General features: G+C 43.3%; 1 protein-coding gene and 1 pseudogene across 1 annotated transcript in view; one reads left to right on the forward strand and one right to left on the reverse strand.

Moving 5' to 3' along the window:
- The window catches only part of NOX3 (NADPH oxidase 3), a 55,595-nt gene that overhangs the window by 12,337 nt on the left and 30,053 nt on the right, over positions 1 to 13,205 (reverse strand). Inside the window, exons 11-12 of the mRNA XM_006915017.1 lie at positions 5,687 to 5,833; positions 1,472 to 1,596 (exon numbers count right to left, since the gene is read on the reverse strand). Of these exons, the coding sequence (XP_006915079.1) occupies positions 1,472 to 1,596; positions 5,687 to 5,833 (272 nt within the window). The remainder of the gene's footprint in view (positions 1 to 1,471; positions 1,597 to 5,686; positions 5,834 to 13,205) is intronic.
- On the forward strand, positions 8,157 to 8,275 carry LOC112482399 (annotated as a pseudogene).

Genomic DNA, 13,205 nt, shown 5'->3' on the forward strand with positions numbered 1-13,205 from the left:
CGGCAAGTCGTGTCCGCTCTGCCTTAACAAAATCCCCAGAATCTAATTGCTTCTTGGCACCTCCAAGCGACCACCACTGCCTACCCCCTTGCTGGCCTCACCACTTCTGCCTTAGGGCCCTTACGATCTATTCTCACGCAGCAACCAGAAGTGATCTCATTAAAGGTAAGATGGATCATGTCACTCTTCTGCTCAAACCTTTTAGCAGTGTTCCCTCTCAGAATAAAATCTAAAGCCTTAAAATGACCCATAACTGCCCGGTTACCGCTCCTAAACGCCTCCCCCTCTGCCCTCCCTCTCATCCATGCTGTCCCGACCTCACTGGCCTCTTGAGTCACGCCAAGAACTGCTCTTCCTGTTCAGAGCAGCGCTGCCCTCTCCTCTTTCCCAGTTGTCTACATGGCACACTCCCTTGTTCCTTCAAGTCTTTCCTCAAATATGGAAAGTACTCTTTAAACACAAACAGTGCAAGGACTTCCTGACTTTCAAGGGCCATAGATAATGGAGGTTATCTAGACTGATCTAGGGAATCTGTAACAATGATAAATGTTTTCATTAGTGCTTTGCACTTTACCAAGCTCTCTCTTCAACATACTATGTTTTTTTGTTTTGTTTTGTTTTGTTTTTAATTATAAAAACCATACTGTGATGGCATGGTATCCTCCATGTTTTACAAAAGCTTGAACATGCCTAGGTCACATAGCCAGTAACTTCTAGAATCTGAAAGCAGAGCCATCACACCTGCTTTCACGCTCAGAGCAAATGCTTTCCTTCTTCTACACAGAAGGTTATTACATAATGAAGGTAATTGTAGTAATAATTGAAACGATAATAATGATGAGAGCAGCTAACAGTTACTGAATTCGAAGTCACTTTATACATATTCGCACATTTCATCCTCACAGAAAGAAGCCTGGGAGGCAAACACTACTGTTACCTGCAGTTTCCAAAGACAACGACTAAGTCAGTGGCAGGATAAATCGCCTGCCCAAGTAAACTAGTGGTAACGGCAGAATTCATACCCAGGCACCTGGGCTCCAGATTCGGGGTCTCTAATCACCACATTAAATCCCAGCTTGGTCTTGTAATGTTTCCTGTCTGCTTTGCTAGACATGCTAGATACAATTTACAGCGGGACGTGAGTGAATTCTCCAGTTAGGTGATTAGAAATCAACTATGCTCACCAAAGATTTCTTGAAAGCATAGGTAGTTTAAGAAATACTATCATAAATTGTGTTTAGGCGTTCGTTCCAACATAATCGCCGATTGTCAGATGTTATAAACCAGTCAAGCAGAGATTGTGGTTCCTGAAACATCCCATGACCACGTTTTCAAAGGTTGACATTTTAGCTTTAAACGAGGTGCCTCCACTGCAGGTTAACCAGCTTGTGCCCAAGAGCTTTCTGTTTCAGCAGTGACTTGTTTTTATCCAGGGAGACGCTCGGCAGGCGGTGGGAAGAGAGTGCCTTACCTGGGGTGATTGTAGGCGATCTGCCGGAACTCATTGTTCCAGTTCGGTCTCCCATAGAAGGTTTTCTGCTTTAATCCCGTGATCACATCAGTATTTTCATCCCAGTGTAAAGCGATGTGAATAGCCTAAAATAGAAACCGCAATGTCAGATGGCATTTCGAATTGAAAAATAAAAGGAATCTGCCACTAAATAAAAGATGAAGTAATTATGATCATTTGTAGATTCAATACTCGAAAAATTCTTTATGGGGCTAAAAATGTTTATCATTATCAGATACCATCAATTCTGCTTTTTAGAACAGGCATCCCATCTTTGATCTTTGTATTCCGCTTTGGGCACTATTGATACAAAGTGCCTTCTGTAGAGTATATGTGCAGTAACATGAACGCGGAAAGAAAATTTTTCTTTAAAAATATGAGAGTAATAGAGTGAATATGATTAAAGGCAAGCAAGTACTAAGCCACTTCCTCTTTTCTGCCAAACTTTTCAAAAATGAATCTGTACCTCTGTCCCCATTCGCTTACTACTAAACCTTGGGGTTTGAGAAGAACACTGCCAGATTATAGTGATAGGAAACATCCAAGAAGAAGATCTCACGGTCAGAGCTGCCCGCTAGGTTGGAACGGTTTCAAGTGTACTGTCTGGGTTCAAGTGCAGGGAGGATGCTGAGTCTGGCAGACAGGACATGGTGGTCAATCATAGCAAGGGGTAGGAGTGGAGCTCTGTGCCTTTAAGTAACATGAAGGCACATAGGCATCAGGTAACTAGTGGTTGATAAATAAGAGCCTGGACATAGCAGTACTTAGTGATAATCTTCTGTTGTTGAAGTCTCGTAGCTACCTTGCTTTTTACCTCCTGGGATTTGTGTTCCCTGTGCTCATTCCATAGAATTCTCCGCAGCTCTTGAGCTTACATATTGTACCCTTTGATGCTCTGTTTGCTCAGATCCTAACTCTCCCTGCTTCTGACCAGTTCAGCTAATAAGCTTGCTAGTCCCAACTCTTACAGCGTGATTCCTGTGGCATGCCTGACTTCCCCAAATGACTTTCTTATCAGGCTAGAAAAGCAGCCAGCAGTAGGGAGGCTGAGCAGAAGGTAATACAGGTGCCTCAACAGGGCAGTCAATGACGGAAGATGGTGGCGGAATCACAGAAATCCATGCTGCAGGAAGGTGTCATCGAGTGAATCTGACCCCAGGTGGCAGGAGTGCAATTGGAACTGAGTTTGGGAAGAGAGAAAAATGGCGGGAAGAGGGCAAGCTTATTAAGACAGAGAGTAAAGCATGAAGTTCAGGACAAAAGTCCAAGCATAAGAACCGAGATGGTAGTTCAGGATTGAGTCTTGGAAGTGGGCAGAAGCCCTGTTATCAGAACTGGAACTCAAAGTCAGGATCAGAGTGGCAGTTTCGTATCCCCATAGCCCTCTCGCTTAACAGTAGGATCGATTGGTACCATATAGGAAGCTGATTTCTGCAGTGGCTAAAGAAGACGACAAAGTTGGTTCATTTACTTTTGACTAAGTGTCACATCCGATGACCAACTCGGGCCTTATTCTCCTCGGCTTCTTCACCACGTGGCTAAACATTACTTCTTCTTGATTCTATTTGCATTATAAAATCTCATCTCTTCTACTTCTCTCTGGCTTTTCTAATGATTCAAGGGAATAACATTAGGTTTTGTTTTCCTATCATATTCTCCTGTCTCAAAATGTAGCTGCCTTCCCAGTCTCCGATCTCAGTTCTCTGCATCTCATTTGGACCATCACTCCCCAAGACCTTCCATGTTCATGGTCCCAATTAGCATAATCTGCAAAAATAAATCCAGACCTTCTTGCCCCAGCCCTCATCTTCCTGCCTGAGTGGAGTTCTGCCCAAACACATTTTTCTGCAGAATTCTTTTCATTCCTTCAAATCGATCATCGATTAGCTAAACAAGAATCTTCCCAAATAACTCATGACTTCAGTTTACAACTGTGGAGTGAGTCCTACAATTGGGCAGTGTACAAGTGGAGAGGAACGAAGAAGAAAGAGAGAAGGTCTCTGCTTGGCGAGGTCAGGGAAGGAAGGGGCGCGCACATGTACCGGAAGCATGGTGGGAGTCAGACCGAGACCTCTCTGTACTAGGGACAGAAGCAAAGTGCTCTGGCGAAGCTCCGCATCATTTTTGACTAGGAGAATTGAGGAAGGCCTTACAGGGGACTGGGCTTTAAAGAATGATTCTGTGCAGTAGGCAGTGGGGAGAGACAGAAGCTGTTAAGTGACATGTCAGGGAGAGGGGACAGAATGGCGGAGGACATGAACGTGCACAGCCTGGCAGGAGAACATGCACAGCTGGGTGGCTGCAGTGCCAGTGGAAAATGATGAGAGCGCAATGGGACAAGTGCGCCCCCATCCCGTCAGGAAGGGCCTTAATTACTTACCGAGAAGTCTGGGCATATTTAATAATAAGAAAAGGGCCTTTTCTCGTCATGGCAGTGGTACTGTCAAGCTACCAGTCACTGATGTTCAAACATTTGGAATTATATCTGTTCCATATTTTTCAGCCCAAGGCTCAGTTAATCTCCAAACCCTGTTGATTTGCCCTTCGTAATACCTTTTCCATCTGTCCCTTCTGTGCTTGTCATTCTGCCACTCGGAGGTTGTTAAATTCAATTTAACAATTGGCTATTTCTAAAACAGCCTCCTCTTAATTCCTTACCAACAGAATGCACCGGTTATTATTTTTTTTTTGCCTGGAATTTGAGCGCCTGAAGAATTTCCAACGTGCCATGGCAAAAAATTTAAGAACACGTCTATTTTAATTTGCTTGTACCTAGAGAAAAAGTATATCTTATAACACACTTTTGGAAGGGGCAGAGACAGGATGGGGCAAAGTTGTACTGTCACAAAATCAAACAGAGCCCAGTCTTGCAACTCCCAAATGACCGGAGGTTCCTAGGTGGACACCCAGGACCAATCCACTCCAGCAGCAGGAGAGCAAGCATGCGCCTAGAAAGCAAAAGACAAAGACTCTGCCTGAACATCACCAAATAGATCATTAGTCAAAAATCCCACTCGGATAAGGAAAATGTATGTTTGGAAGACATAATTAACACTATTTAATTCATTAAGATGTTTCAAGCCTAGTTCTCAAGAAACCTCTATTTCAAATGATCCCAGAGGAATAAATATTTAAGGCCGACAGCAAATAGGACCTTAAAAATTCAGCTAGCTACTGAATTTTAAACAAAGTCTTACTCATGCAGAGGCACAGAGTCAAATGACAGTGATGTCCTAAAGTGTGTGTGTGTAGGTGTGTGTGTTGGGGGTGGGGTGGGCGCTCACTCGCTGGCAGGAGCACATTCAGTTGTAAATTTAGTGATTAATGCAAATCTGCTCATCTCAAACACACTTTCCTCAAAGTAAATATCAATAGGGGCTGCTACAGAAGTGCTGATTAGAATATACATTTCGTAACCTAGTATTCACTGTTGGCTTCCATATTTGAGGGGTTAAAAAAAGATTTAAAATTTAATAGTGATCATTCGGTATTCTCAACACTGAAATACTACCACAGTGCAATATTTTGATACACATTATTTTTGGTAAATTCAACGTAATACAATACACTGCGGAACACCTGCCACAACAGACGATCATCTTGATCTTTGGTGAATAAACATACGTGCACACAATTTCTAAGAACGACTTAAGAAAAAGAAATCTCTGGGTAAACCATGTATTTATGATGATTATTTTCTGTAAAAGCTCACATACTTTACGCTATAAAATGTCGAATGCAAACAACAAGGAATTTTTTTGTTGTTGTTTAATTCTGAAAAGCTCAAAGCATAGAATTAGAACCAATTAGGAGCTCAACAAGACAATACAGCCAATCGATAATATCCACTCGATGTCACTAAGATGACAAATGTCACTGTTAGTAACATGTTTTTTTCTTGGATTTCCAAACTTGGGATTGTCTTTCATTAATAACCCGCTTTTCCTATCTTCTCTTTTCTGTTCCTCGGCAAGATAACAGTAGGTTCATTCATTGCTACACTTTGAATAGCTCTATCTAATTTGGTTTTATTTTCTTCTTCTTCCCTTTCCAAGAACATAAAAATAATTCTTTCGTGCTACCAGATGACTATATAGTTCATCATTGAAATGGCTCCTCTTTGCTCTAAGTAGACAACTTAGATAATATCGATCATCCTCAGAGCCTTATCGATACCTGATTTTCATCCCAGCCAGTAAGAAATATATGATAACTCAGAAGGTGCGTTTTCCCTTGCTCACTCATGCGTGTTTCCAGCGAGAGTAAGAGATCAGCAAACCACTCAAAAGCACTGGGATCTCGGCAAATCCAGTAGAAATACACCTGTCGGGAGAAGACGAGAAAAGGGACTTGTTCCTCTTTCACAATGCGCTGATAATCGCAGAGTACTTTATCTCCATTAAATTATTTGAGCCCAAATGGGCGCTTCTGCAAAATAACATGCTTCTCTCTGCCAGTGAACAGTCACACTGTGATTTCTTTTGAAAAAAATTCACATTGAGTTTGAAAAAGCCCAGATTGAATTCAGAGTCGGGAGCCTGTTGGCTGTTGCCAGCTTCTCTGGATGAGGATCAATTCGCCACATTCCTGGCTGTGCTTCTTCTGAACGAGGTTAATAACCACAGCTAGCTGTGCCTTTCACTGCCCCCAAAGGGGAATATACACTTTTAGACCAGCCCCTTCATCTTTACTTATGACCTAAGCTGGGGATTTGAGCTCTCTTCTCCAGGGACCCCAAAGGCTTGCGCGCTAATCCACTCCACCAGCAAGGCATCGGGAGGGTGGGGATTATGGTAATTACAGAATCAAGCCACACAGGCCAGAAGTTTCCCCTCAGCCAGACATATCAGTGTCCAAGAAAAGCTGGTGGGTGGTGACTATGGTTGTGTGTCAACCGCTGTAATAAAAATTATGCCTAGGAACATTTTTAAATAAACTCTGTGCTTAGCAAGTGGCTCGAACACACTTTCCTGTGTGACAAGAAGTAGTTTGGGTTTGTTAAAATAAAGACTTCGTTTTTGTGCTTTTAGATAATTGTCTCCAGAAGGAAACACAGGAGATAGAGCTATTAATTCTCCTGATTTTTCTCACTTTCTTATCCACTGCTGCCTACTGCTGTTTCCTGCACCCCCCCACCCCTCCCCAAAGAGACAAGTCTCTACAGCTTAACAAGATCTACCGGGGAGCTGGTCATGACGTCCACCAGGAATTATCTCTTTCAATAGTCACTGTTCTCCCCCGCTCCTCACCTCCCGACCACCACCAGCCAGCCTGCAAGCTCACCATCATATAATGAAAGTTACAGATGAGAGTTAATTAACAGATGAAACTCATGAGGAAAACAAAAAAATCACAGAATGTATTTCAAGGCGAACCATCTTGCTTTTCCTTTCCAGGTTTGTGTGGGAATTTAAAATATTGTCAGGTAGAGCAGAAGCTAGTGATGATAATACCTTTTCTCTTAGGAATTAAGGCTTATATATCTGTTGGACAGCTGCTACTTAGAAGGGCATTTTGAATATTAATCCCAGGACAAATGATAACCTGTTAATCCCTCCAAAATTGTGCCTATCTCTTTCCAGTTGTGAAATTGAGCCAAGGGCTCCCTGTAGGTGAACGTCCCATGAACCCCCACAAATATAGTGATTGTGTTCATCCACTCACTTGCTGACTCGACAAAAAATTATTAAATGCTTACTCTATGTCAGGCCTGTTCTTCGCTCAGGAACTATAAGAGTGAACAAAAGAGAAAAAAAATTCACCGTCCTTATGCAGTTTGCGTTTTAGACGGAGAAGAAAAACAATAAACTAAGAAGTAAAATACAGAATATGTCAATGGGTGATACATACTATGGAAAAACACAAAGCAGGCTGGAAAAGCGTTGCAATCATTAAGTCAGGTGGTCAAGGAAAGGGGCCATTTAAGCGAAGACATGGACAAGGCCAGGGAGTCAAATGGCGAGGTGAGGAGCTCCACAGATGAAGGGGACAAGGAGTAAAGGGGCCCTGGCTGGAGCCGAATGAGAGAGGGAGAATGGGAAGAGATGAGGTCCCAAAGGAAGGCAGAGGACATAGACGTGGGCTTTGGGGCTATAGTGACTTTGACTCTGAGTGAGATGGGAAGGGACTGCAGGGTTTCAGTGCTGAGCAGGGGAGTGGCAAGATCTGAGGCAGGACCATGAGGGAAAGGTCACACTAGCTGCTGCAGGAAAACAGACCTGTGCCTCTGTGTGTGTGTGGTGTGTGTGTGTGTGTGTGTGTGTGTGCACGCGCACGATAAGTGTGGGAGATTGGAGGATGGAGGACTATTTTGTATCCTATGTTGGTGACGAATATGCTGCTTCTTACTTTTCACGTTGTGGAGTGCCACATCTAACTGAGCCTTTGAAAACGTCGGCCCTCCCTTTACCTCGCTTTGTTCCCGTGGAAATAAAAAACCTATGGAATTAAACGCCTTTCTCACCCACGCACCTCCCGCTCCGCCCTCTGGAGGTTGTCGGAGCCAAGAACATTAATGGTGGCTTCTGGTATAGAACAAACATCACTGACTTATTTTCTATTATTTCCGCTTTTTTAAGAAACATGGTAAAAGTGCATTCATATCGGAATAATAAACCAAAACATTTGCTTTTTAAAAAACCCGTCAGTCTGCGGCCATGCCACCCTGAACAAGCCCGATCTCGTCTGATCTCGGAAGCTAAGCAGGGTCGGGCCTCGTTAGTCCTTGGATGGGAGACCACGTAGGAAGACTGGGTGCTGTAGGTGTAAAAACAAAAAAACAAAACAACAACAACAAAAACTTGTCAGTTTCGAATCCAGTCCCAACCATCCTTACTTGAAAAACACTCCCATCTTAGTTTCCTCCACACACTGACCTCTGTCCTTTCAAATAGAGATCATTTCTGTCCTTACTTTCTTGTGGCTTCGTTGTGGGTCAGCGTTCTTAGGGTTTCCCAAGCCTTTTATACCTTTTGCTTCCTTGTAACAGCTTTGTGAGTGTTTCCTTTTGTGATTGACTCAGAGATGACACCAGGCAGCTTCGGTGCAAGAGCCAATGCAGGAAACGGAGGCTCGAGAGGTACTCCAGGCAGGAATAAGAGAAAAGAGACTTTGAACTGAGGAAAAAGGTATTTACTTTTACTCCCTTTCATCTTTCTAATGGTGAGGGACACTGGCTGTGAGGGGACAGAAGGGGGCCCACCCCTGCATTTCGGCCAGTAACATAGACCTGGTCAGTGGTAGAAAAAATACCCCAAACGATAGGCTACGTCTCCGTGATCTGTGCTTCTGAACATGCATCTTTCCTTAGTCTCTCCAAATAAAACAACCTTAAAATCCGTTACGTATGTAAAGCATGGCTTTCGGGATTCTGTGGCTCACCTTAAGGGCCAAAGATCGGTAAGGTTACTTTTAAAAGTTTTGTCAAACAGAGAGTCATCCTGAGAAAAATGACGAAAGTTCTCGGCTTTCATTGCCATGAAGTTATTTCTTTTACGGGATGTATCCCCCACATTCTTGTAGCTATGATGGCTCCCCAGATGTTTTAGGTCTCCCCTCTGGGACTGTGTAATGGGGTAGGAAGTTCTATGTGCTTGTGGCCTGTCACAGGCCTTCGCTGTCACACCATTCCCCATCACGAACCTCCAGCCCAAACTCGGCCAAGTCCAAGTCTGGTCTCAGAGGGCCCGAGGGCGGGGCGATGCCCACCTCCCGCCTGTCCCCCGGGGCTGTGTCCTCAGCGAGCTCTGCCTCTTCCGGCGCTCCCCACAGCCCCAGCTGCTCTCTGAAAATCCCGTGGCCTGCATGCGAGCCAGGTCGAAGCGATCTGGGGCCACTAGAATAATGGACCTGTGCTTCTTTTTGATAAACCATCCCAGCAAATGAAATAAGAAAAGCTACTAACCGATTTTACTACCAATCCACAGACTCTCCTATCAGAGGTTCCTGTGCCATAGCCTGGAGAGGCATCCACGAACACAACCTATATTTCTTTAGACCCCAAATCAATTTCTTAAGGATGGAAATGGGGACAAAATTACTTATTTATCTATTTATTTATGGCCAAGAACCTATCCAAAGAAGGGAATGGTACACGGGGACTTATGTTTAGAGTGCAGTGTGGCATAATAATTAAACATTGTGAGTCTGAGTCATGTAACCTGTCCTAGACCCCTGGCTTCACCATCTATGAGCTGTGTAACTAGGGGCAGTTTATTTAACTTGAACCTAGATTATCACATATGTAAAACGGCCACACACACACACACACACACACACACACAGAATAACAACCTACAAGATTACTGTGGAGATGAAAGCATGAGGCTCATGGAAGCATCCAGCACGATGCCTGACAGACCCATTAAGCGCTCAGAGCTCGCAGCTGCTTGTACTTGGAGGTCTGCGTTCCCACTGGTCACTCCCAAATTAGAGAGATGGTGGTCACTGAGAGGAGGTGAAACCAAACTTTATCTCCAGCACCAGGATGAGAACCTCGGCATCGATCACAAAGACGTAGTCCTGAAAGCAGAGGCTCCTTCACCAGCAAAATGCGCCCCAGGCTCCAAGCGTGCTAAACCTAGATAGAGACGTCTTACAGGGTGCCAGAGTCGACCGTGATCTTGACCAACACCTCCACCCACAACGGGGTGGCACTGTGACCCTGCCTTCTCCCGGGCAGCACCTTCTGTTCCATACCATTATGGACTGAATGTTTACATCCTCCTCCTCCCAGATTTACATGTTCAAACCCAAGATAACGGCATTTGGAGGTAGGGACTTTAAGAGGTAGTTAGATTTAGATGAGGTCGTGAGGGTGGGACCTCCGATAAAGGGATTAGTGCCCTTCTAAGAAGAGGAAGACATCAGAGTTCTCTCTCTCTTTTTTCTCTGTCATGTGAAGACCCACAGGAAGATGGCCATCTGCAAGCCAGGAAGAGAGTTCTCACCAGAACCTGACCATGCTCGTGCCCTGATCTTGGACTTCCAGCCTCCAACGCTGTGAGAAATAAGTGCTTGTTGTTTAAGTCAGCCAGTCGATGGCATTTTTATTATAGCAGCCTGAGTTGGCTGAGACGTCCACACTGTACACAGTAGCAGAACGGACATAGCTCTAAACCAACAGGATGATGGAGACTTTCCATCGAGTGAATTATCTCCGTTTTCCAAAAAGATAACTTTTCTCCCTGAAAAGATAAAGACTATGACTGATAATTAGAAAACATAACACCTCCTCAATAAATGGTAGCTATTACTGTCCTGGCTTTTATTTTGTTGTTTTCGCGAAGGTCATCCTGGATGAATACAACGACAAATAAATTTTGAAGCAACTATTTCTTCTCATTGAGAAGCTTCCTTGCTGTGGCTTCCACATCCCGTTTTAAAGAAATATAATCATAACATTGTTTTTTCTAGTTAACTATTACAAGACTGAAACGGGACTTTGTCAATCAGTTTTAATCCTTCAGACTTTTTCTTAAAGCCATTATCTTTCACCATAACTATTTCATGGCTGTGCCGCTATTTGGTTGGACAAACAAAATGTTCATTAATAACGGAATGATTACATTAATTGTGGGACATCAATACTACAAAATACTCTGAAGGCACTAGATGAAAGGAGTCAGTCGGTAGATATCGACACTGAACGTGCTCTAAAGGACTTTATAAAGAAAACAAAAACAAAACAAAATGCATGCTTCTCTCCCTCTTTCCTTCCCCTCAAGCTCTCCCTCTTTCTCTCCCCACACTTATTTATGTAAAAATGAAATAACACCCTGCATATGAGTGTAGGTGAGAGTGTGTATGCGAACGCATGGAAAAAGAATGAGATAACATGCTCTCAACCGTTTAATGGTGAGCCCCCTGGAGAAGAAAGTGGTGGTCGTGGTTAGTTTGAGGAAGGAGACTAATGAAGGGACATTTGGGGCTGAGTATTTTATTTGAACCTTTTACAAAGACACTGCCATCTTGCATGGCTTGCGCGGTTAATAAACCAAGATATTAAAAATATTAATATTAATACTGGCCACTTCCCCACAGGGCAATGGGGAGGCCTGATGGGGGACTGATGCCTTTTCAAACCATCTGGTGAAAGATGAGAAGCACATGTGTCTTTCGAAAAGGCAAACGTGGCCTCATGCTCCCCAGTTCAATTTATGACAACGATCTCGGTGGTTAGGAGAGATGATCAATTCCAGGTGTAGCCACAGCTCCAGTGTGAGGGAGAGTGAAAGTAAATAATTTCTCAAACTAAATAGATTATATTAAATGCATTTTTCACTCATTAGGAAAGAGAGCAGGCCCTCTTTTGTTTCATTAATATATTTAAGTAGAGTATGGATTTTTGCCTTTCTTGGCCTCTTTGCCTTGTTCCCACTGGCCCACGCTGTCTTTTTATTTGAATTATCTGTTTATTATATTAGGTTAAGAACCCAAAGGCCATTTTGCATGGGACACACTATAAATACCCATTATCACAGTTATATATTATTGAGCTGATGAAGGAAGACAATTTATGAAGAAATTATATTATCTCAGTTTTTCTATAATCTATTTTATTATAGTCGGAAGATTACATATGCGGTTAAGAAAATGAACCCAATCTTCCAGCTGGCAGGCCTCTCAGTTCTGTCTCCACGGCTGTGATATTGGGGAGAAGTATAAAGTGGAAGCCAGTATATTTATGTCAGCAATCTTCCAATTCTCTCCCCACTCGTACACACCTATTTCATTCATCATTTTGACAGTTTGCACAGGCAAACTGTCCTAATTTTTTTCAAGCTCTTTTCACAAATTGAGTGTGATGTAGAATTAATTATACCCGTTAGGCAGGGGTTGGAGGAGGCCCATCGCTGTGGGGCGTTTATACCCCTCGGCACTCAGCTTTCTCCACACCGCATCACAGAGACTTCTGCACCACTCACACCAGCTTCCCTTGTCCCAAAGGAGCACTGCGATCTGATCTGCACTCCACTAAGTGAAATTTGGCTCTTCCTCCCGTGTTGAAAATATCCCTCTGATACATTACAACTTTCCCCCATTTTCTTCCCAGCAAGCCGTCATTACACTTCTTGTTATTTTGCCTTCTCGAGAAGTCTCCTCCTAACCACTTCTCTCCCTTCCTTTCCACTTCCTCCCGACCCTCTTTAAAAATAAAAGATTGTTAGAAAGAAATTTTAAAACACCAGCTTCAAATAGAAAGCGCTATGCGTGACCCCGAAGAAGCGGTGGGGGTCCTACTGGCTATTCTGCATTTTGCTTAGAAGTATTCCAGAATCACAGAAGGGTAAAAAAGACATGGTTTGCAGTGGGAACAACAGAGAAAACTTGGGTGCATTTTTTTTTTTTTATTGTAGACTTGTCATATGAGGCTAAAAATGTATGTCTTTGTGCCAACTGGTGTTTTCCACGGGGAGAAAATCCACTGTAGTTAACCATTTAGGCTTAACATTCCAGCTCCGAACCCCTAGGCTGTTTTTCCCTCTTTCCTTGTTACAGAAGAGAACATTCTGAAAACTATAGCCTGGATGTATAATTGTGAAGACAGTGTTAGATAAATATATACTGCTTTGCTCTGCTGCACTTAAAAATTATATAGATGCTGACAGTTTCGTGGAAGAAGTAGTATTTATATCTCAAAAGCATGTGGGTGGCGCTGACAAATATTAGTTACATAAGCCTAATGATAGCTGTA

The sequence above is a fragment of the Pteropus alecto genome, unplaced genomic scaffold, assembly GCF_000325575.1.
Source record: "Pteropus alecto unplaced genomic scaffold, ASM32557v1 scaffold195, whole genome shotgun sequence".
NCBI lineage: Eukaryota > Metazoa > Chordata > Mammalia > Chiroptera > Pteropodidae > Pteropus > Pteropus alecto.